This window comes from Eschscholzia californica, unplaced genomic scaffold (genome assembly GCF_041429995.1).
Source record: "Eschscholzia californica isolate CP2 unplaced genomic scaffold, dmEscCali1.0.p SCAF_1, whole genome shotgun sequence".
In the NCBI taxonomy this organism is placed as follows: domain Eukaryota; kingdom Viridiplantae; phylum Streptophyta; class Magnoliopsida; order Ranunculales; family Papaveraceae; genus Eschscholzia; species Eschscholzia californica.
In genome coordinates, this window is record NW_028238198.1 from 9,482,803 (window position 1) to 9,508,081 (window position 25,279).

The following is a 25,279-nucleotide window of genomic DNA, read 5'->3' on the forward strand; positions in this document are numbered from 1 at the left end:
GAAATGTTGCTCGGTACTTCTCCCAATCTAAATAACCTTCGGGTATTTGGTTGTTTGTGTTATTTTCGTCATCCGATTGTCAAAACAAAATTGGATCCCCGTGCTTCTCCGGGAATGTTCGTTGGTTATCCCAATGGCCAAAAAGGATTTCGCATATATGATTTTTCAACACGAAAAATTATCACATCTCGTGATGTTTTATTTCACGAAGATCGGTTTCCTATGGCGTCGATTTCTCCTCCCACTAGACGACCATTTCTATCAATTATTAATGATGGTTCTTTCAATCTCACATCACCCTCTCACGGTACTGTTCAATCTCAACCAGTCCTACCGTCTGACGCTGCAGGCACCTCCACATCTGATGCTGGAGGCACCTCCGCATCTGATGCTGGAGGCACCTCCACGTCAATTTCCCCTCACCACGTTGACGGGCTTCCTGATCAGCCTGAAGGCACCACTGCCTCCACTTCTTCGGGCACCCACCAGGCACTTTCGCCTGACCCAGCAGTACCACCTGCTCGTCCTCAACGCTTGAGGCGCCCTCCACCACACTTAACAGATTATATTTGTTAGTCTTCGTCTCCCTCCGATGTCACCTATCCAATGGCTAATTATATATCTCTTAATGATCTCTCTGACTCTCACAAAGTCTTCCTCACATCAGTTCTCTCCACTGATGAACCATCTTCTTATTCTCAAGCCGTAAAATCTCCGGATTGGCGTAATGCTATGACAAAAGAAATTTCAGCTTTAGAGTCGAATAAAACTTGGTCTGTTGTCGATTTGCCTCCTGGAAAACGTCCCATTGGTTGTAAATGGGTTTATAAAATCAAGTATCGTCCTGACGGTTCGATAGAACGATATAAAGCTCGTCTCGTAGCCAAGGGCTACACCCAAATAGAAGGACTAGATTACCACGATACTTTTGCTCCTGTAGCAAAATTGGTCACAGTTCGTATTCTTCTCTCTATCGCAGCAATAAAAGGTTGGTCGCTCCACCAACTTGACGTTAATAATGCTTTTCTTCAAGGGGATCTCAATGAAGAAGTCTTTATGAAACTTCCACCTGGATTTTCCAAACAGGGGGAGTCAAAAGTTTGCCGTCTTCATAAATCATTATACGGCCTTAAACAAGCTTCTCGTCAATGGTTCTCGAAGTTTTCTTCTACACTTTTAGACAGGGGTTTCACTCAATCACTTTCTGATTATTCTCTCTTTTCCTATACATCATCATCCACTTCACTCTTTGTCCTTGTCTATGTGGATGACATTATTATAACAGGTAATAATGATTCTGCCATTTCCTCTTTAAAGTCCTTTCTTGACAAAACTTTCTCTCTCAAAGACCTTGGACATCTTAAATATTTTCTTGGCATTGAAGTCTCCCGTTCTTCAAAAGGTATATTTCTATGTCAAAGAAAATATGTCCTTGATATTCTGACTGATTCAGGGCTTACTGCCTCCCGACCTTCTCCTTTTCCGATGGAACAAAAACTTCGTTTAAGTCCTTCGGATGGTGAACCACTTCCTGATCCTTCAGTTTATCGCCAGTTAGTTGGACGTCTACTATATCTCACTGTCACTCGGCCGGACATTTGTTATGTAGTTAATAATCTTAGTCAATTTCTTCAACACCCGACTAACATTCATTTAGATGCTGCACATCGTATTCTTCGTTATCTAAAGAGTTCTATTAACCATGGAATATTTCTATCGGCTTCTAGTTCTCTTCATGTCATCGGCTATTGTGACTCGGACTGGGCCGGCTGTCCCACGACTCTGCGCTCGACCACTGGTTATTTTACTATGCTTGGCTCGAGTCCCTTATCATGGAAATCAAAGAAACAACCTACGGTTGCAAAATCTTCGGCCGAAGCCGAATACAGAGCTCTCGCTAACCTCACTTGCGAACTTCAATGGATTAAGTCTCTCCTCAAGGATTTCAACATCGATCATTCTCTTCCAATGTCAGTCTATTGTGACAATCGCGCAACACTTCACATTGCCGACAACCCGGTTTTTCACGAACGCACCAAACACATTGAAATTGACTGTCATTTTGTTCGTGAGAAGATTAAAGACAGCACGATTGCTCCTCGGTTTACAACAACAGCTGATCAGCTTGCAGACATTTTTACAAAACCACTAGGTGGTGACGCTTTTCAAAGGACGATAGGCAAGTTGGGACTTATTTCCATTTCATCTCCAACTTGAGGGGGAGTATTAGGGGCACCCACCAGCATCAACTCGACCCAACAACTCAGCCCACAACCCAACTCGGTCAAACAACCTACTCGGCCATTCCTAGATCCAACCGAATGCATGAAGATAGTTTGGTTATGATTTTATGTAGATTTGGTTATGATTTTATGTAAACCCTACTTGTATATCTATATATACTAACCTCATTTGTAAACAAGAGACACAGTGAATACAATATCAATTCAAAGTTATCTCTCCCACTCGATTTCTCTTTGGTTATTTGATTAGTTTCGTTGCATTTATCAAGAGACAACTCGTCTCTTCACAACAGACACCTCCTCTTAAACCCATAAAATCTTGGGATTATATCTTCGTGGTGCCTCAGGGATTTATCTATTGTACTTAAAGACACAAATGAAATGAAGTTATGAATGTGTGATTGTCTTAATGGTCTTTTTCGGTGTTTAAGACTCAAAACGTCGTAATTCACACGGATCATAATGTTTATTCGATTCACCTTGTATCTTTATTCCATTATATATTCATGATATATTTTTTTGTTATATATCCATGATTTTTTTATGTCACATAATATAAGGAATCTTGGACACCAACATCAATATGCCTCAAGGAAGTTGTTAATGCTTTATGTACAAATAGCCTGTGTAGACATAGTCTTTGTATTAATTGTTTTTAATTGTTGTCACGTTTGATTTAAACATGACAACACGACTCTCTTCTTATCTGTCCACTTCTCAAATGGTTTAAATATTCAGACTTCATTCATAGATCATGGATCACACTAAACCCTCTCTCTCTCCTCCATACTTCCATGGCGGAGATAGCCACCACCACCACCACCACCAAGAAAACCCCCAAACATCAAACCCACAGAAGAAATTCCTGTCTTATATCTTGTTTTGGTAATTTCTCAGACGGAGATGAAAGGTACTTACCGGAAATCATCGACTCACCAAGTAACAAAAAAAAGTCACGTTGGTTTTCTTCTGCTAAATTTCGACTCAAGAAATCTTTTAAAGAAACTATCTCAGTTTGCAATCCACCAATCTTTAAGAAAAACAGAAAACAAATCAGAGATGTTAAATCTGATGATCGTAAGGTGATAACTACCGGCGATAAACATCAGATTCCGGTAACTAAAGATAGTAAACCGGTTCGATTTTTTGCTGCTACTTGTTGCGCGTCAGATCAAAACGTTGACGCTCAAAACCCTAAAAAGGTGCGTGAAGTTATCAAATTTTTTCCTTGCCTAACTAATTTTAAGCTCGTAGTGTTACGGAATGTCTTGAATTTCTCGGCCCCTATGTCATCAGACCAAGCTAATAGTATTTCGGAGATCACCTTGAAATGACGTGGCAAGATTCTTTTTAAAGTTTGACTGAATCAAATTTTTTTAGCATTTCGATAGTATTTCTGGACGGACCTGGCACTGTGACATGCCAATGATACGTTTGGCACGGTGTGTCTAAACGAGTCGTCACATGTTAAATGTAATATGTATATATAATAAGGTGTTGCGTGTCCAAATGGATCGTACCGGTGGCAGTCTTGTGTCTATGGAGTTCTTTTATAATGCCACGAGCTGTGGCGGTTTAGGGTCGGTGGGGTGTGTTAGCAGCGGGTTGTCGTGGGTCAGTGACGGGGTGCGTTTGTTCACTATCCGTGGTGGATTATGCAATGGGTCGTAGCATTCACAGTTCTTTGTGAGTCATGTCATGAGTAGTGGTGGTGGTGGTGGTTCACACCTTCCGTGGCAGATCGTGCTCCGTGGGCAAGCGAGCTGGTACATAACGGATTGACTCTGTCAATCGTATGACCAGCCATGATCTCTGGTCAAACTTAATGTTTGACCAAGTCTAAAATTATTAAAAAAAATAACGAGAAAAGAAATGTCTTAGTAGATCACGGAGTTTTTATGAACCAAACAAGAATATCAAATTAATCTTGTAATTAGATCTCATAATTGAGTGATTAGTGTCGAATATACAACTAGTTTAATACGTAAAATCAATAACATAAAAACAAAGTCAAACCGTGTGTACGTGAGCGCTTATTTCATCTTGGTCTTTTTCTTGATATATTTTATTAAGAGAATGTTAAATGTTAGTAATGGTGTGTTTGGATGGCGGAATCATGAATCCGCGGATTCATGAGTCCTTGGGATTCATGATTCCACGGATTCATGAATCCAAGTAATATTTTTTGGCTTGTTTGGCAACTAAGAATCCTATGATTTATTATTATTTGAGTATTTTTAAACGTCTTTAGAAAAAATATGATTTTTGAAAAAAATAATTATTTTGAAAAAAAATAATGATTTAGTAGAAGGAAATATTTTTTTTGTTGATTTTAAGTTTGAAATTTAGGTTCATTAATCCAAAATCCTAGCAAATCCTAGGGGGTAGGGTGGAATTTTGGTCCAATACAAATTTTGAAATTAGGAATCCTTAGGATTCAAGAGTCCTAGGATTCTTGGTAGCCAAACAGACCAAGGATTCATGATTCCTACCAAATTCCACTTTTGATAGGAATCCTACTTAGGAATCCTGCAACCAAACACACCATAAATGAAAAACTATGCAATATCTTTTCTTTATATATTCTTTCTGACTGTTTTATACTCCATTTTGCTAGTTATATGATAAAATTTAGATTATATTTTTTCATGCAGAAAACGGATTTAAACTGAGACAAAATATATCTTGCTTGTCCGTCGTTCTAACCAATTTGTAATAAATGTTTTGCCGCCTTCTCTGTTTTTTTCCTTTTCTATTTCCCGTATTTAGAATAAAAAATTGAAATGAAGCCAATCAATAATGACTTCAGCCATGTTTATTGAACCACTGATTTGTCTTACCTTTCAAGTCATTTATATCTACAGATCTACTACATGATCTAACTTCTTCTTGCCGACACATTTGGTAGGTTTCAAATTAATACAGTATTATATTTAGATCTTATTGTAACCGTAATTTGATAACAACAATGCTATTTGGCGTGGCCAATATTGGCCGACCAAGCAAAATTTGAATATGACTTCAGTAATTTTTTATTGGTCGGTCCATTTTAGACCATTATTCTTGTTGGGTTAAGTAGCATTTTTCTATTTGTAATTTTATTCCAACGTTTTAAATTTTGTGGTCTCGTCTATATCTTTAAGAAGATAACTTTTTTTTTTTTTGTTGAAAGCTTAAGAAGATAACTTAAGATGAGTGTCTAGTTTCTTACATCTCATATTTCTCATGGAAGTCGAAATAGAGTTGTCAAATCTTTGCTATTTAACTACTATGGGCATCTTTCAACAAAAAAAAACTACTATGGGCATCTTTGCGGACATAATTGGTCTTGTTTTAATGTTAACCATTTTTCACTGTTTGGACGAAAAAGAAAGCTAAAGTACTATATATATATTTTGTTGTAACGATATAATGTGTGATACTGTTATATTGCATCGTAATTTAAACGCTTACGCAAACATCAAAATATACCATAATAACAATAACCATGACAAGTTTTATTTCACTATATCTATATGGTTCCTTCTCTCCTTTATACGACTGTTTAGAATCTAATTAGCTGTTTTTATTTGAACAGGTAAAGTTGGTAGCTAACCTTAACACTAGCATTGACGATTTTGATAAAGCTGAAGGTCTAAACTGTCACAAACATACCACAGACCGAAAAAGTATTATATTATCTAGCCAACCTAATCAATCCGTAAAAAGGTCATTAAGTCAAGAAAAGCTAGTATCAAGACAACACTCCTCCATTGACCGTTTTCCGATTGTGGGTAAGAACTCCGACGGAGAAATTGCAGGAAAATTTGGTCCAGTAACAGGTATTTCAGTTTTAATTGTGACACTAATGGTTATGCTTATTTGGGGTCGGATTTTTGCTATTTTTAGTACAGCAGCTTGGTTGTATTTTGTTCATTACTTCAAAACTATGACAAAAACAAAGAAGATAGTCGACAAGTCAAACTGGGACAATATGAATTTCGACTCAAAAGAGTACAGGAAGAAGGTGATTTTGGAAGGGTTATTAGAAAGAAAGCATATGTGGTCTCTCAAATGAGTTTGTGTTTTTTTAGAATGGAGTTTTCCTTTTTTTTCTTTTGCAAGGTTTGCCAATTTTTGTATTTGTTTTGGTTTTAAGCTTGATGTATATAGCAGTCAAAAAATTGTATAAGTGCCTCTATAGAACTTTTAAACAAATTCTCAATGACAAAAGTTTGTATAATTGGTTTATAGAATGGGTCTAAACTGATATTTTTTTGAAATGTCAGCGTGCCTCGAACTCTTGACTTATAAGATAGAAGATTAAACCTCTTACCAGTCCAAACCTAGAATTGTTGGCAGAATCTAAATTATTATCATTGTATGTATGTATTTATGTACTTAAGAAGATTTTTCGAAGGCAAAGTTATTTTAAGCAGCCATTAGGCAAATACCAAGAAAACTCAAATAGGAAGACAAATAAAAAATAGGCTTGAAAGGAAGACTTCCCAATTGACTAAAAAACACATAAAACTCTTTCGTTCTTTGTATGTGAGGAACATACAAACAAATTCAACTTTCTTTTTTGTTGAAGAAAACAAATTCAACTTAATATCACACCATATGATTGCTCGAGAGGAAGAAAAGTGTTAAACTCTGGTAGGATAAAATTTATTGATCTCCATTGTTGATGATGAAGTGGTTTCCCGAGTAGTTCTTAGAAAAAATTTGATTGGACGTCCTTTCTTGGTGAATATGACTTGAAATGGAGGGCAACCTATAAGAAAAACAGAATTAATCTATTGTTACTTAAGATATATGTGCATCTGTTTAGTGTAAAAAATGTTTTAGCAATAAAATTTCTATTCATGTCGGTAATATTCATTTAAGTGGTCTTAGGAGAACCAAGTTATAATAAGCACCCACCCAGATACAATTTTTGAAAATATACATACAAATACTTACATCAGTTTTTCTTAAATTACGTGTAATATAACACTTACGTAGATATAATTTTCTTTCCAAATATAGGAATAGATGAGTACATAAACAGTGTCAACACGTGATTAACAAAAATTAACGACACCAAAACCAAACTACTGAAACACAAGTAGATATTTACGTTCTAGTACTTGAAAAAATTGTAAATGAAACATTTGGACGAAACCTATTACTCGCCATCCAAATAGGTATGAGAAAGTGAGTTCAAGATGGCCACTTTCTCAAATTTATTGATGCACGGAGATTTTCATTAGATATTCCAAGTACCTTGGATATCATAAAATCTAGTTATTTTAGCAGTATAATATTTTTTTAGTAGAGAATCGTTAGTTTTAATAGTTTTATATTTTCAGGAAACCTTCTAGAATTTAGATTCTAGTATTTTATTTATTTAGAAGTTGTTATTAGATTATGATTAGGTTTAGGAAACTAGTATTTTATTTTTTAGAAATTGTTATTTGAGTTTGATTAGGTTAAGGAAACCCTAAGTATATATAAGGGAGACCTAGGAGTTGTTTTATTCATTCAAGTTTATCAATAAAATTCAGTATTTTAGTAATCTTCTTATAGTTTCCGCTCTATAGTCTTTAGACGGAGTTTTAAGGCTTTTTATTAATTTTCCGCTGCGTCAGTTGGCATCAAGAGCGAGGTTTCTCCTGGCTTAATGGCAGAAGACAGGGCTAGAAACACAACCCTCGACGCTGAACAAGGTAACAATGCTATATGGGCAAAAAATGACGGTTTGAGTCATCAACTAGCCCAAGTGGTGGAGATGATTAACAACCTCAATGTCAATACAAAGCCTAGGCAACCTATTAACAGAGAACGTGTTGAGGGATTCGCCCACAACCGAGTTGTTAATGGAAACGAAGGCAGAACACAACCACTTCAACAATATGTTGTCAACCAAGAAAACGCAGGTAACTACTATCCTAATCACATATACCGGCGTAGAGATTATGATGAATACAAAATCAAGACAGAGATACCACTCTTCAATGGCTATTTGCCGATCGAAGAGTTTCTTGATTGGCTACATGAGGTCGAACGACAAGTCAATTTGTCTACTACGATTCTCAATGAGAAGATAGTTAAAATTATTGCTTGTAGACTTAAAGGGAGTGCCGCAGATTGGTGGGATCAATTACAACATCTAAGAATGAGACAAGGAAAGACACCCATCCAAAATTGGTCATCTATGAAAGAGAACCTGAAAGAGAGGTTTTTACTCCTAATTTTCAACAACACTTGTTCAAGATATACCAGAACTGTAGACAAGGCCTGCGTTTAGTGGGTGAGTACTATGAGGAGTTTTTAAGATTGGTTCAAAGAAACAATATGGAAAATATTACAGAATATGAAGATGTTGTAGCAAATCAATTTCTAAGCGAACTAAAATTTAGTCTGCGAGAAAAGGTGGGGAGAATTACAGTACAGACTATTCAAGACGCGTACAACTTGACCAATCTTAAAAACTAAACCCTAAGGAGATATCAGTAAGACACAATCTCACGAATCTCTTGTGTAAACTTGTTTGCTTATCATAATGGAAATCATCGCGTCGTTGTCGCCGTGGAGTAGGTCTCACCAACCGAACCACGTAAATCTCTGTGTTTTGTTCTTGATTGTTCTTTACTATTCCTATTATTTGTCTTGGATTACTTGTATTATTCACATTAACCTCGATTGAACATAACACAATCACTAATTAACCTTGTTATATATCCGATTTCCAAGGCAACTGTGAACCAAATTTTTTTACTTTCTAGGGCTTAAATATTCAACCCCTACTGTTGCAAGTGCGTTGAGTAATTTATTACCGGCAATGACTTTTCTTATGGTTGTCTTGTTCGGGTACATATCCACTTTCAAATAGCATGAACATATAGTTCTTCATTTCATGCAGAGAAATTTGGTTTTATAACTTAAAATGTTTCATGTATATATAGAATGGAGACTGTGGATGTAAAGAGATCGGCAGGGCTGGCAAAGGTGTTAGGGACAGTAGTGTGTGTGGGAGGTGCCATGTTTATGTCTTTCTATCAAGGAAAGCGCATAAACATCGGTAAATCGTTCATACATTGGAGCAGTGTCAAACAAATGGGAGGGAACAACAACTCACATACTTCATTTATCGGTCCTCTTTTCATTGCTCTTAGTTGTGTGGCTGGATCAGGGAGATTTATAGTTCAGGTAATTATATATACAATAACCCATATATATCTAAATTTGTTTTTTGTCGACTTTCTCCATGCCCAAGCATCTTAATTTAGGTAGAAATCACTTGGTGATGGTTAAAATAAGCTACTTTTACATTTTTGCTCTAGTGTAATTATGTTTATTGAAACCCTTTGTTTGATGTTTTCTTTATTCTGATTTAACTTAAGACAAAAATGAGCAAGACATTTCCGACACCTTATTCTAGCACGGCAATAATGTGTTTCATGGCTAGCATCGAATGTGTATTCATTGGATTGATTGCAGAACATGATGTGAAAGAATGGTTGCTTTCTTCTAAAATCAGAATAATAACACCTCTCTATGCTGTAAGTTTTTTAACTAATAAATATCAAGCTTAATTGCTAAAATATCATGCCAAATTATTACCCATGCATGCATGACAAAATTTACTAGGTATATATATGATTATTAAAGGGAACCATTGGATCCGCGCTAACTTTTGTGGTCATCTCGTGGTGCATTTCGAAGAGAGGACCCATCTACGTTTCCGCCTTCAATCCGCTACAATTGGTTATCGTCGTTGTAGTAGGTTGGGCAATATTAGATGAAAAAGTATATGTCGGAAGGTAATTTTCTTTAATTATGTGCTTGATATTCAAGGATATATATATATATATATATATATGTGCATGTGGTGGATTTAAGTATCATTAATATGTTATAATGTGGCCTATATATGTGTAGTGTGGTTGGTTCTATAATTATACTAGCAGGACTTTTGGGAGTTCTGTGGGGGAAGGGTGGAGAAACAGTAGCAAGAAACACAACTAATTATGATCAGAAGACAGGAGGTGATATTGAGATTATGGAATGTGATGAGGAGAAAGGAGAGGTCATCAATCATATGCCCTCACTGTGCAGCAGCAGCACTAGCAGTGGGGATAAGTCTTCACAATTTATTTGAATGAATGTTAAGTGTTTTCAATTTTAATTATTCGACTGATATTAATCATCAGTAAGTAGTTGCATGTAAGGGATTAAGTAAAGAACTAGCACTACAAATCGGTTGATGATTGTGACTAATAATTAATATACCACCTTGGAAAGTACTCTTCTCACGATTTAGGCAAAAACTGCTGTAGGAAGTAGTACTTACACTTGGTAACGGTAATACACCAAACCGTCGGTAATAGGTATGTAATAGGCAAACTGTCCGACAAAAACTCGAATCTCCTTTCTAGTTATGTTTTAAAAATCCGTCGCTAATAATGTCACATCGTTATAGATAGTTTTTCGTATCCAGTTCACCCTCTTTATCGCCAGGCAAAGACGCCCTAGTTCTCATAAAATATTATTCAACAAAAAAGCACGTTAACAAATACCCATTCATTCAGACAAACTTAAACAAGATCATATTCTGATGGACGAGTTCTAATTAGGAACTTTACTCGGCTCCCCTGATGTGACATGAAAATGTCACATTTGGAGCGCCTAACTTAGCTTAGTTAGTCCATTTCGAGTATTACAAATCATATTTTTATGTACTTTTCTTGTTAGGCATCATATTTGGAGATAAAAAGTGATACTACCAAGACTTATGTATTCGAGTTTCAAGTTGATGATAAGCCAATCGTCATCCCCAAACTTGGAACGAACCACGCCCCAAAAGTATACAAGTTGAGAAATGCTCCTAACACATCAATAAATAGAATAAGAATGAAGTATAAGGATCACCATATAAAAATGACCACTCACGCAGGATCACTCGACTGCATAAAGCTATGCTTAACCTTTGAGTCTCTCGTATGCACGAGAGTACGAGTTTTGTCTCGTGGAGGGTTTCCAGAGATGATACCCACAAACATCAAAACCTCAATCTCAGTAGACTAAACTATCATATAACAAAAGACGAAATATTTGAGAGTCTACCCATACAAAAGTTTTAACTGGTAAGAACCGTCTCACAACAATGTAATGGTACGGGTTTATAGTGAGACGACAAAAAATAAGAGGTAATCCCCAAACTTGGATGACGAGAAGGCAACAGAGTTTGATATAATAACAAGGAAGGCATGGATTTCACTAAAAAGATCTACAAATGTATAAGATATTAGTTGAGATGTCGAACTAAAACCTAAGGGTTTGCCAATGGACCTTGGGACTAAGTCAGAATTTTCCTTAAGTGAGGGTTCAGACAATCCTTCAAACATTATTCCTGTCTCAATATCATCAGTGTCCTTAGAGAAATCTATGGTTTCTCTTAAGAGGGTATCGACATCTAGTCCATCTTTACTAGCTACAAAGGTCTCAAGTAAAAAACTAGTCAAGTTGTTACGGTCCTCCTGAGAACTAGTAGTGTTGTTCCTCTTAACTATCGATGCAAGCATATTCATATCACGGGTAGGGAACAATTGTTGAGGGCATGCAGAATGAGGTTTATTAACTGGTTCAGACTCAGATTTCGGCTTTAAAAACTCATCATGTCCTTCACCATTCTCAGAAATTGCACAATCCTCAGGTATGTCTACCTTCATAGGAGTATCTGAGCTAATCACTTCATCACTTTCGAGAATGGAGTTGGACTTAACACTAATACAAGGTGTATTGTCCTCACCTGTACCCTTGGGATATGCTGGAGTTTGGGATTGTGAAACCCCTCTCTCGGTGTCTTTCAATTTTGACTCTATCTCCTAAAGGGCGTGCATAGTGTTTTATTTAATATGAGTTTGTGACCCATAAAATGATTTCTGAATATTTTCAAGAGTTCTCTCATGATGAAACTCATAAGTGAAACTAATTGAGGGCTCTTGAAGATTATCACAATCATTTGTAAAGGCATGACCTGACGCAGCGGAAAACTCTGAAAAGAATTAGATATCCACCACATTAGCATTGTCATTGATCTTCTTCAGAATCTTGAATAAACCATACTTCTTAGGTTTCAACTTATTATACGTGCTCTTTTCGTAGGAAAATCATCACATCGTCACCCTCCTCATAACCTTCTTCCGACGATGTTTGTCGGCAACTGCTTTGTTCTTAGCATTAGTCTCCTCGAGGCAAAGTCGCACTTCGTCGTGCGTTGTCTGAATTTGCTCAGCCATGTTTTCTACTGCTACACTAACTCCCCTTCCTTTAGGTAATTTTGCTAAATCCACAGCTTGATTAGGAGCCTTCATGTAAACGACAGAAAAGGGAGTTCTTCCAGTAGCACTATGCACTGCATTGTTGTAGGCAAATTCTGTTTGAGGTAATGCATGATCCCAATGCTTGGGTTTATCTCCACAGATATACCGAATCATGTTACCTAAAGTTCAGCTTGTCACCTCTGTCTGTCCATCTGTTTGGGGAGGAGTTGTAGTACTTCTGTTTAAAGACGTGCCAAACATCTTCCATAAGGTGACGCAAAAATGGCTAAGAAACTTTGAGTCCCGACCCGAAGTAATCGATTTAGGTACTCCATGTAGTTTGACAACTTTGCGAAAAATAATTTTTCTATATGGGAAGCATCTGAAGTCTTCCTACACGGAATAAAGTGAACCATCTTCGAAAACCTGTCAACGACCACAAAAACTGAGTCTACTTCCCTTTGTGTTTGAGGAAGTCCTCACACAAAGTCCATGGATAAATCCTCCCAAATGGTTGTTGGAATAGGAAGGGGGATGTAAAGACCCGTATTTTGCGCCTGACCTTTGAAACTTGACAAACATAACACTTCTGAACGTAATTACCCACATCTCTCTTCAACTTTGGCCAAAAGTATCGACTGGATAAGTTAAGAACTGTTTTATCTCTTCCGAGATGTGCGTTTAATCCACTAGCGTGTAATTCACGGCTCAAACTTTCTCGTAGGGATGTTTTGGGAATGCATAAGTTGCTGCCTTTAAATAGGTAACCCGCTAAAATAAGATAATCTGTCACTGGTTGACCTTCCTTACACTTAGCCCAGATTTCTTTGAAATCATCATCGTCTTCATACAACTCTTTTAATACTTCAAAACCCACAACTTCTTGTGTTAATGTTACCAACAGTGTGGCACGCCTACTAAGTGCATCAGCGACTCTATTCGTTGCGCTTTATTTGTGTCGAATAACAAAGTTGAATTTCTGAATAAAAGTGACCCACCTGATGTGCATCTTGTCAACTTGCTTCTGACTGTTGATGAATTTTAGGGTCTGATGGTTTGAGTACAGGACAAACTCGTTCTGGTACAAATATACCTCCCAACGTTTGTAGTACTTTCCGATAGAGATAGGAACTCGACACTTCTTGACAATTTTCTTAACATGTCCCGGTCCTATCCAAGCAATGGTGTATGGTGAAAGATTATCTTCAACGGGTAACTGTAGCTACTCAACAAGTTTTCTAGAAATAAAATTCTCAAAACTAGCAGAGTCGATGATTAAAGAACACATTTTTCCTTTGATAGTACATTCAGATCGGAAGATCGTTTTCCGTTGGCTACGATCTTCCTCATTGGTGTGAGTAAGACTGGATGAATCATGCAAGCTACTCGTTCACCTTCTTCTTCGACACATTCATAACCCTCATAATCTTCACCACCATCTCCGTCTTCTTCAGGAAAATTATCTTCTCTATTCTCGTCCACGACATTCACTACCCTTCTATTCCTTCCTGGGGACAATTGTTTGACGTGTGACTGATTTCTTGACAGGAGTAGCACTTAGTTCCACGAAACTTTGTATACGGATTTGGATTGGTTCCTGTGTTAGCTGGGGGTCTCTGATTAGCAGTACTGGAACTACTCCTTGTTACGTTTCTTGGGGGTTCAGTATTTTCCCTGAGAGTTCCCTTGCTCTTTTCAGAAGTCAATCGAGGTTGTTCGTCTCTTCTGAACCCTGAATTTCGACGATCTTTCTCCCAAGCTTTTGCCTTTAGTGCTAAATTGTATGTGTCCTGAATGGTTCAGACCGTAACCAATCCAATCTTTTCTCTTAGATTAAACTTTAAACCATTCATAAAACGATCCACTAACACGTTATTTGATTCTGTCACATTTTCCATACTATTTCTCTGGGCCAATCTTGAAAACTCCTCGTAGTACTCTCCCACCGAACGCAACCCTTGTTTACAATTCTGGTTGATCCTGAACAAGTGTTGTTGATAATCTGGGGGAAAGAACCTCTCCCTCAGGTTTTCTTTCAAAGACGGCCAATTCTGGATTAGAGCCTTTCCTTGCCCCAATCTTTGACGTTGTAACTCATCCCACCAAACCGCAACACTTCCTTTGAGTCTACAAGTGATAATTTTTACCGTCTGTTCGCCAGGATCAGTATAGGACATCTCCACTTGTCGCTCAACCTCATGTAGCCAATCAAGGAACTTTTCGATCGGAAAATAGCCACTGAAGAATGGTATTTCTGCCTTGATTTTGTATTCATCATAATCTCTATGCGGGTAATATTGGTTAGGATAATAGTTATCATCACGTTCTTGGTTGCCAGCATATTGTTGAAGTATTTGTGTTCTGACTTCGTTTCCATTAACAGGTTGGTTGTGGGCGAATCCCTCAACACGTTCTCTATTAATAGGTTGCCTAGGGTTTGTTTTGACATTCAGGTTGTTAATCATCTCCATCATCTGAGCTAGTTGATGACTCAAACCGTCAATTTTTTCCCACATAGCATTGTTACCTCGTTCACCGTCAAGGTTTGTGTTTCTACCTTCGTCTTCTGCCATTATGCCAGGAAAAACCTCGCTCTTGATGGAGACCCCCACAGGTAGGACGATTAAAGATAAACGTCAATGGATCTTACCGACAAGAAGGAGCAGCGGCGACGGCAGTGTTACGAAATTCTGATGGTGAACTGGTAGACTCAGCTGCGGTAACATTGTCGCCGATCTCGGCTCTACACGGTGAGATGAGGGGATTTTAACTAGAGTTGGAGATGGCTCAACGACTGAACTTATAAGATTTTGACTTGGAAGGGGGTTCGAAGGTCATTATCACCCTCCTATCGGACGGCTCAATTTTTCCTCTGTGGCGGCTGCAAGCGGAAATAGGTTTCTTCGTGGATTAGTGAATGAGAGGATCGTGCCCCTCTTATACTGCTCTAGAGACTCTAATACATCCCCTCACAATCTGGCAGCTGAAGCTTTAGTCCCTCTGGTTTGACGGATCAGTAGGTTTTTTTGTGCGTATTTCACATTCAGTCTTTTTCGCATTTTCGTTGTAATGGACATTGTTTTGGATTAATGGAATCACCTCGTTAAAAAAAACATATACAGAAAATGAGTTCAAAGAAGATGATCTGGTATCACCTTTATATTGGTTGCCTTTCCCTACAAAGTATTATCATTTCCTCTTGGACGAACCACTTCTAAGTTATGTTCATGAATCTTAATTTTGTTCTCATCTCCACCTCCTTAAACCATAAAGTAGACCAAGTATTACAGAGATTGCAATAAAGAAAAACAAATAATAACCAATTATTATTTGTTAGGTGCCTACATTAATATCATAACTTGGGTTAGAAATACTCTTATATTTATGATTACAAATTAATTGTTTGATATTTCTTTTCTATATTTCAAGTATCTCAAAACTCAACCTGATATTAAAGAATAAGGAGAAACAAATAAGAAACACTACTAATTTATTTATGATCAGAATACATTAGATGTGTTTGAAATATATACTTATATATTCATGATTAGAAATTGATAAAAATTAATAATAAATCTTATATTCTATTCACTTGTAGTTTTCTCTCACATAAAAAAACCCAACCCTAATATCGTCACTACTATCAACATCACCATTAATATTAAAAAACTTGCAAAGTTTACCATCACTATAGTTTTAGTTTCAAGTTTTAATGGTGCCTCAAGATCTCATGGATGAGCAACCACCATTAATGAAGGAGGCAGCCTACATCAAGAAAGAAGAGTCCTTTGACTTAAACGAAGACATCGACTTAAACGAAACCATCTACTTAAATGAGGGCATCGACTTAAACAAAGACATATATAATGAAGATAATATGTCTCAGGTAAAGAAAAATCATTGTCTTGTCTTCCTCTATGGTTAAACAAACATTTTAGGGTTTTAGGTCGTTTTTGTTTCGTAAAAGATTTTCGGTTGGGTCGACTGAAAAAGACAACAAATTTCGGTCAGACTGACTGAAAAAGACAACAAAAAAAAAAAATGCAGTTGTTCTAGATGAAAATTTTCACTATTTTCATAGAAATTGACAAAATGGAATTGCGATATTGGAATCGAAAATTATAGAGATTTACAAAGGTTCCAACTGAAATTATAACCAAAATAAATCAATCAGTCCAGAAGATGAGGAAGAACTCTTACCTTTCCTTCTTTGTATTCTTCATTGCAATATTGATACTTGAAATCTTCAAAAGTTACTTTAATCAGTGTTAAAATCCTAAAAATCTATGGAGAAATGAATGAATAACAAGAATAAACCCCTCTATGGAGATGAGTGTTGTGTTAGTCATCTAGGGTTTAGGTTCCCATCTCTATCTCTCTCTCTTTGATCGAAACAAACATATTTAGGGTTTTTTCTCTCTTTTGGTTGAACAGGTTTTAAGGGTGTTTATCTCTCTTCTCTCTCTTTGACCGACGAACAGGTTTTGGTCGAACGTGATTTTTCTCTCTTCCCTATCTTTTGGCCGAAAATAGTTTGAGGGGAGGGACCAAAGTTTAAAGTTGAGATATTTTAGAAAATAGTGTTTATCTCTCCCTATTCTAAAAAGAATGATCTCCCTATCTAATGCACTGTCTTTGCTAAAAATTGATCTTCCTATACCAAAAGCCTTTAGTTGGGATCCTTATTAATGGTTAATATTTAGTAATGATAAAAAACGAAAGTAAATCTATTTTTAAAATTTGAAAGTCTAATTTGAAAGTATAAACGATAATGTCGAAAGTCGAGTTTCCGATAGCTCTCACAAAGGCAAACAGTCTAGCCAATTCAGAACTCTTGACTTATAAGATAGAAGATTAAACATCTTACCACTCCAACCAAGAATTGCTGGCAGAATCTAAATTATTATCATGGTATGTATGTATGTATGTACTTGGGAGGATTTTTTGAAGGCAAAGTTATTTTAAGCAGCCATTAGGCAAATACCAAGAAAACTCAAATAGGAAGACAAATAAAAAATAGACGGTTCATCAAAAAAAAAAAAAAAATAGACTTGACGTCCCACTTGGCTAAAAAACACATAAAACTTTTTAGCTCTTTGTATGTGAGGAACATACAAACAAATTCAACTTTTTTTTGTTAGAAGAAAACAAATTCAACTTAATATCACACCATATGATTGCTCCAGAGGAAGAAAAGTGTTAAAATCTGGTAGGATAACATTTCTTGATGTCCATTGTTGATGATGAAGTGGTTTCCCGAATACTTCTTAGAAAAAAATTTATTGGACTTCCTTTCTTGATGAATATGACTTGAAATTGAGGGGAACCTATAAGAAAAACGGAATTAGTCTATCGTTATTTAAGATATATGTGCATCTATTTTTTTTTTTTTTGTTAAACTATATGTGCATCTATTTAGTGTAAAAAATGTTTAGTAATAAAATTTCTATTCATGTCGATAGTATTCATTTAAGTGGTCTTACGAGAACCAAGTTAAAATAAGCACTTACGTAGATACAATTTTTGAAAGTATATATACAAATACTTACATCAGTTTTCTTAAATTACGTGTAATATAATACTTACGTAGATATAATTTTCTTTCCAAATACAGGATTATATGAATACATAAACACTGTCAACACGTTATTAGCAAAAATTGACGATACCAAACTACTGAAACAAAAGTAGATATTTACGTTCTAGTACCTGAAAAAAATTGAAAAATGAAACATTTCGACGGATCATCTTACCTCCCATCCAAATAGGTATGAGAAAGAAATTTGAACAATAAAGAGGTTATAATTGTGATTATACAGTGTTCTAGTGACTGGGATCAAAATCCACATTATTCTATTTCTTCCTTAACCCTCATTGTTCACCTTTCATCGAACATTCGATCTAACCTGATCCAAATCCATCTTTTCGTTTGATTCATGGAAGAATTTTTCCATTGATTCCAGATCTTCACTACTCTATACGATCCACTGTTTAATTTCGTCATTTAGGGTTTCGAAATTCTCTCACCTCTCTCACAGAAATGGGCGGATCAGCGAACCAACAGCAATCGGCAACACCGACGCCATCATCGGCGCAGGTTAGCATCAAACCAGATACTTTCTTCTCTAATTTCTCTCTCAAGAACTTTAAGTTGAAAACCAAGCAACAAGAGCTTCTGATTCGAGTTAGTATTCTCGGTCTTGTCTACGTTTTGGCTTTCATAACTCGATTATTCAGTGTTCTTCGTTACGAAAGCATGATTCATGAATTTGATCCTTACTTCAATTACCGAACGACATTGTTCCTTACTGAGAAAGGTTTTTATGAATTTTGGAACTGGTTTGATTCTGAAAGTTGGTATCCGCTAGGTCGAATCATTGGTGGAACTTTATACCCAGGTCTCATGGTAACTGCTTCTTTAATCTATTGGACACTTAGGTTTTTAAGATTTGCAGTTCATATTCGTGAAGTTTGTGTTTTAACAGCTCCATTTTTCGCATCAAATACAACTATAGTAGCTTACTTTTTCGGTAAAGAGATCTGGGATTCTGGGGCTGGTCTTGTTGCTGCTGCTTTAATCGCAATTTGCCCTGGTTATATCTCTAGATCAGTAGCTGGATCTTATGATAACGAAGGGGTAGCCATTTTCGCGTTGTTGCTTACTTTCTATCTCTTTGTTAAGGCTGTTAATACTGGTTCTCTCTTTTGGAGTTTAGCTTCGGCATTTGGGTACTTTTATATGGTTTCAGCTTGGGGAGGTTACGTTTTTATAATTAACTTAATTCCTCTGTATGTGTTGGTTCTTCTGATTACTGGAAGGTATTCAATGAGGTTGTATGTAGCATATAATTGCATGTACGTGTTAGGGTCGTTGCTCGCAATGCAAATTCAGTTCGTCGGGTTTCAGCATGTTCAGTCCGGGGAGCATATGGCAGCAATGGGGGTGTTTTTCTTGATGCAGGTTTGTTTTTTTCTCTTACCATCTTGGTTATGAGTTGTGACCTTAAACAGTTACCTGGTTCACTGAAAGAGCAACTTATAATAGCGTCTGAGTCTCCGAGATGAATACATGCATTTTGGTTAAGGATTAAATCTATGATCAGTAATTCAGAATAAATAAATTTCTCCAGACAAAGTCTAGGAAACTGGATATTCAGTTTAGAGGTGTTCTTTTGAACTCAGTTCCTTAGATCTTTAAGAGTATATTTGTGTATACTTAAATTCGAGCCGGCAAGCCTTAACTGCAGACTTCTTATCTATTTTTTAATGTTGAAAAACTCGAGTGTTCTGAAATTTTGGTCAATTTGTAAGTGGGTGGGCTTGAATTTGAAAATTAGGACTGGTAGTCTAACATAAAAAAACATTTTTTTTGCAGGTATTTTACTTCTTAGGTTGGGTTAAGCACCTGCTCAGCGATAAGAAGCTATTTCAGTCGTTTTTGAGGTTCACTGTTACATGTTCAGTTGGTCTGGGTGTCCTTGCTCTTGGTGTTGGTATTGCTTCTGGCTACATTTCTCCATGGACAGGGCGTTTTTACTCTTTGCTCGACCCAACATATGCAACGAATTTCATCCCAATTATTGCATCTGTATCTGAGCATCAACCAACAGCATGGTCATCATTTATGTTTGACTTTCACATCCTCCTCATTCTTTTCCCTGCCGGTCTGTACTTTTGTTTCAAGAGGTTATCGGACACTACAATATTTATAGTTATGTATGGACTAACCAGCATGTATTTTGCTGGAGTGATGGTTCGGCTAATTCTTGTTGCCACACCTGCTGTCTGCCTTATAAGTGCTGTTGCAGTATCTGCTACTACAAAGAATTTAACTTCGTTAATGAGGACAAAGAACAAGACTGTACATAGTGGCTCTAGCAAGACATCTGGGAGTGCAAAGGCCGCGGCTAAGGTATGTCTTCATTCTGTTATCACCATTTTTTTTAACCTATTCTGATATTGGAATGGTCTGAATGAATGAATATAACTGAAAAAACGGTTATTGTAAACCTATTTTTAGCATGTTTTCTTAGAAGGTTAAGAAGTCAATTTATTTTCTTTGTGTTGCATGTGTTTCCTTGAATTCAATTTTGAGAATCCTTGCATTTGTTGCTGTAACAGAATTTACTCGATCAATCTCCACCATTTGGAAAAAATGTTGCTGCTGCTCTGCTTCTAGGTGTTTTTTTCTTGCTCAGCAAGTATGCTATCCACTGCACGTGGGTCACATCCGAGGCATATTCATCTCCCTCGATTGTGTTGGCTGCCAGGGGTGCAAATGGTGGCAGGGTCATTTTTGATGACTATAGGGAGGCATACTTTTGGCTTCGCCAGAATACTCCTCCAGACGCCAAGGTGATGTCCTGGTGGGATTATGGGTATCAGATCACAGCCATGGGAAATAGAACTGTCATTGTTGATAATAACACGTGGAACAACACACACATTGCCACTGTAGGGCGTGCTATGTCATCCTATGAAGATGAAGCGTATGAGATCATGAGATCGCTAGATGTGGATTATGTGCTTGTTGTATTTGGAGGGGTAACTGGCTATTCTTCCGATGATATTAACAAGTAAGAGTCTATTTTTATCTAGAACTGCCATATATTACTTCCATTATGTTTTTCTTCTTTCTATCGTCGTGTTGAAATTCGCAATATATCTGGAGCTTTTATTATCAACTACGTTGGGTAATATATATATATATATATATATATATATATATATATATATATATATATATATATATATATATATCAAACGACCCTCACTCAGTTACCCAAATGGGTTTGATTCTGGATTCGATCCTTTACTGTTCTTAGTTGCCGCCCCTGGAAGGGGATCACTGGACCGCTCCTGATAAGTTGGTTCCTGTCAATCCTAAAACTTTGATATAGTCACTCATACAGTTATATGTATACCTTAACTTTTGAATAAAATATGGTAATACATTGGGCCATTTTGGAGATGATTGGAGTCTAGATATTAATATTTGGACTTCAGTGGTAAGCATCACAAAGATCAGAGCAATGGGTGAACCCCTCTTTGGTAGGGTGGTAGCAAGCATAGCATGTTCCGTTATCCACAGTGTTTGGCGAGGTTCAATCCACGGTCGTAAGGTTCTTGGTCCTTTACGCGCCTGAAGAAATGCATATAAGAACTGGGAGAGTTTCAGAGCATACCGAGTGTTTCTGTTTAAGAGATAACTTCTAATTTTCACAACAATTCAGTTTTTAATAGATGCTTTTACTCTCTCTTTAAACTTACAGAGTTGTGAATAAGATATGTAAGGTTTTATAGACAATTGCAGACTTGGGATATTACAGTTCCTAAAAATGAAAGGAAAACAAAGTAACAGAGTTTTGGAGATGCGTGATTTCTTCATTTACCAAGATCTTCTCTTGTTATTGTCTTTGGTAACTATTGTTATTACATCATTAATATATAGATTTTTTGGTAATTTATCTCTTGAATTCTCTAATTTGGTTTCTTATTTTAAGTATTCTAGTAAATGCTTCTCATTCCTTTATGATATAGTTCATTTTGCTCGTTCTTGTTTATATTGTTATATAGAAGGCTAGACTGAAACCTGCTTAATTGGAAACAGTTTCTCTTTTGGTTTCGAACTTGTATCATTAAAATATGTTTCCTTTTTTACTGACACTGTTAATGGCGTACTAGATTTTTGTGGATGGTGCGGATTGGAGGTGGAGTTTTTCCTGTAATCAAGGAACCGGATTACCTAGTTAATGGCGAGTACCGTGTTGATAAGGGGGCTGCACCCAAGATGTTGAATTGTCTCATGTAAGTTATGAAGCATTGCTAAGTCATTAATAATGCATATTAGAGACTCAAAACTTCTATTTATATGTTTCAATAAAAGCCCATGAAGGGTACCTACAAATCCAAGCTTAAGCGCAATTTCCTTGCTATAATGCTATCGATATAGAATTAAGACAAAGCAAGGAAACTGTCAGTTAAAACACAAAATCTGACTTGACGTAATGTTAATATGGGTTTCTATGGGCATATACTGCAAGAGTGTGTAATCACTGATAATCTCTAGATAAAAAAAAGTCACTGCGGAAATTATGGATCTACTTTAGCACGGATGCAAGTCACTGAGCAATATGAAAACCAGATGAGACTCAGAGCTTTAACTACTAAATGTGTAGATTTTGGATGAGAACCAATTATGATCTTAGGGACCTTGACATTTTATATCCTCTAGTGGGGCAAATTCAATGTTCGACCAATATCCCTTGTATTGTTTCATTATTTTACTTTATGACAATTCGAGATGCAAGAGTTATGGAATGATAAGAGATTTTCCTGCATATACTTACATTTATCCATTTAGAAATGTATCTTTTACCTTTTCTTCCTTGTCCGACGCACTATATAATTTGTGCTTGTGTACGTCTAATGCCTTCTTGCCCCTTTATTTGATGAATCGATTATACTTTTTGATTTTTAGCTAATGGATGTGTATCTGTGGTGATTCAGGTACAAGCTTTCTTATTACCGGTTTGGAGAGCTGACTACAGAATATGGTAAACCTCCTGGGTAAGTGACACTTTTAAACTTTTCGTAGATCTACCCTTTCTGTGCTGCAAAATTTTTGCATGGTTCGGCAGAAATAGCTTAATGAGCATATGAAGAATAGTTTTAAAAAAAGGAGAATTAAGAATAAAGACGGATATCTCGAAATATGGTGCTTATGAGTTACGACAGATATGAGAGTGAATCTTAAAATGTTCAAGAGAAAGGGAAATAATAATATGAACAGGGAGAATAAGATGAAGGCTAGGGGAGCTGTTGTTCCCATTATCCCTGTGCACAACTCAGTTCCCATATTTATGTTTAGAACTTTAGATTATCAATAGCGTAATAATTTGATATTCTCTTTTATAGAATCAACTTTATATACATTTGTTAGAAAATTAGGTATAGTGAAGCTCACTTTGGTTGAGTGGTAACATGAACCCCTCTCCACATTTCAGGAGTTCAACCCTTTTCTAATTCTATAGAAGCGAAGTATTTGAGCACTTTGAATCAGCCCCCATATATGACATGAAAGCATTTGGACTTGCATGAATTTCTCAACTTTTGTTGTCTAATATGTTTAAATTTTGTACTAACCGAAACTAAATCAGGTATGACCGTGCAAGGGGAGTTGAAATTGGAAACAAAGATGTAAAGCTTGAGCATTTGGAAGAGGCCTATACGACATCTAACTGGATAGTTCGGATATACAAAGTCAAGCCACCCAGCAATAGGTTGTGAGATCTCTCACTCTCTCTCTAGCCGAACACTTAGACAGGGTAGGAACGGATATAATACTTTCAATTTGAGAACTCAAATTTTGGTATAAGTTATTTGGTTATGGTTCTTAGGAAGTTAAATGTTCATCAATCAATCAGTTATCACCTTGTGAACAGTTGGATTGGGTTGCTTGTGGTGCACTTTAATTTTGTTTGCTTTACGTATTCTACAATTTCGTATAGGATGGAAAAACTAATGTGGTTGAGTCTTTGACATAGAGAATATTAGTAACTTCAAATCAAATTGTGAGGCTCAATTTAGTATGATTTAGCGCACAGTCTATACAGGCAGTGTTCAATGCTCTTCGTTCTGTTTCTTTACATTTAGTCCTTGATTTTGTCCCAACTTGTCATGCTGTACTGACGATGCTAAGTAGACACTGGTTTTCTTGACACTATATTCAACGGAATCATTTACAAGAATGTGCACCTCTAAATATCGAAAACAGTGAAATTTGTGTCAACAAAAGTTTGTATAAACATGTCATCATTGTTTATATTGGAAGTCAAATATTTTATATGATAATAAACATTTACTTACAGTACGGGAATTGTTAAATGTACACAAGATATTGGCTTAATTTGAGACATGCTGAGTTACTTGGGTAAAAGAACGTTTGAAATGATAGTCAAATTTGTGAATGTGAATTCTGTCTTCTTAGTGAAAGTGAGTTATTAAGTCGCAAATTAAGTCAAAATTCTTTAATTGTACTCCTCGCGGTTAACGACAAAACAAAATGTGGAAGGCTAAGTTTTGTTTTTGTTGAAGATGTGGAAGGCAAGTGGATAGTCATTCTCCCTCTAATGTAAAACAAATAAAATTGATTTTTTTAAGGTTTTCTCCCCCATTATTTGGGTCTTTCCTCGATAACATCTCTAAGTAAATGCAATGCTCCTGCAGACAAGCTAGCGAAATGGTCCAGGTTAAAGAATAGAACGAAGACTTGGCAAGTTGTTCCTTATTTTCTTGTTAATCTATATTGTAAGAATGTTTTAGTTTCTTAATATAAGAGATACTGTTTCAACAAAAAAAAAAAAGTAATTACCAAGGAAAGGATAAACATAGGTTATAACCTTAAACAAACATTTTCTTTTTGAGAAATCGAATAGGTTAAACCCATGTTGAACTCAAATTCAATAATTGTAGAATCCACCTTCTCTGAGAATCGAACTTGAGACCTCCAGAGTTTTGGAATTTATGTCAACACTATCAACCACTTGAGCAACCAAGTGTTGATGGGATGTTAAGTTATTGATCTATATATTTCTTTCAACTATTTTTTACTTGGGATTAGAAGGTTCTAAAATTTCTGGTTCACCGACATCTTTGCTCATTCTTTTAAAGGCGACACAAATTTTTAATGAGATGCGAGAAAAGTTTCGGGGAATGTTGATGTTGAAAAATTTCAAAACTTTTTGG

The 25,279-nt window shown here is 36.4% G+C and overlaps 2 protein-coding genes and 1 pseudogene across 3 annotated transcripts; all 3 read left to right on the forward strand.

Annotated features, from left to right (window-relative positions):
* The first annotated feature begins 2,975 nt into the window (after window positions 1–2,975).
* Window positions 2,976–6,505, forward strand: LOC147563927 (uncharacterized). The gene is made up of 2 exons (XM_086641871.1): window positions 2,976–3,445; window positions 5,821–6,505. The coding sequence occupies exons 1-2, from the start codon at window positions 3,038–3,040 to the stop codon at window positions 6,298–6,300; spliced, it is 888 nt and encodes a 295-aa protein (XP_086497997.1). The 5' UTR covers window positions 2,976–3,037; the 3' UTR covers window positions 6,301–6,505.
* Window positions 6,506–7,887: 1,382 nt separating this feature from the next.
* Window positions 7,888–10,368, forward strand: LOC147563928 (WAT1-related protein At1g09380-like; annotated as a pseudogene).
* Window positions 10,369–18,093: 7,725 nt separating this feature from the next.
* On the forward strand, window positions 18,094–24,123 carry STT3B (staurosporin and temperature sensitive 3-like b). Of its 2 annotated transcripts, none has more exons than XM_086641879.1 (6): window positions 18,094–19,493; window positions 19,908–20,444; window positions 20,654–21,108; window positions 22,217–22,339; window positions 23,042–23,101; window positions 23,692–24,123. In XM_086641879.1, exons 1-6 carry the CDS (start codon window positions 18,573–18,575, stop codon window positions 23,819–23,821), a joined length of 2,226 nt encoding a protein of 741 aa, XP_086498005.1. In that variant the 5' UTR covers window positions 18,094–18,572; the 3' UTR covers window positions 23,822–24,123. The 2 variants fall into 2 exon arrangements, 1 of the variants encoding a protein (XP_086498005.1); XR_015225658.1 differs by having other exon boundaries at window positions 18,361–19,493; window positions 23,042–23,340; window positions 23,422–24,123.
* The last annotated feature ends 1,156 nt before the right edge of the window (window positions 24,124–25,279 follow it).

Excerpts from the sequence above, each read along its gene's own strand:
- LOC147563927 (XM_086641871.1), top strand. The coding sequence starts at position 3,038 with ATGGCGGAGATAGCCACCACCACCACCACCACCAAGAAAACCCCCAAA. Across the intron at positions 3,446-5,820 it reads ACGCTCAAAACCCTAAAAAG|GTAAAGTTGGTAGCTAACCT; the intron begins GTGCGTGAAGTT and ends TTATTTGAACAG.
- STT3B (XM_086641879.1), top strand. The coding sequence starts at position 18,573 with ATGGGCGGATCAGCGAACCAACAGCAATCGGCAACACCGACGCCATCA. Across the intron at positions 20,445-20,653 it reads GTGCAAAGGCCGCGGCTAAG|AATTTACTCGATCAATCTCC; the intron begins GTATGTCTTCAT and ends TTGCTGTAACAG. Across the intron at positions 23,102-23,691 it reads GAATATGGTAAACCTCCTGG|GTATGACCGTGCAAGGGGAG; the intron begins GTAAGTGACACT and ends AAACTAAATCAG.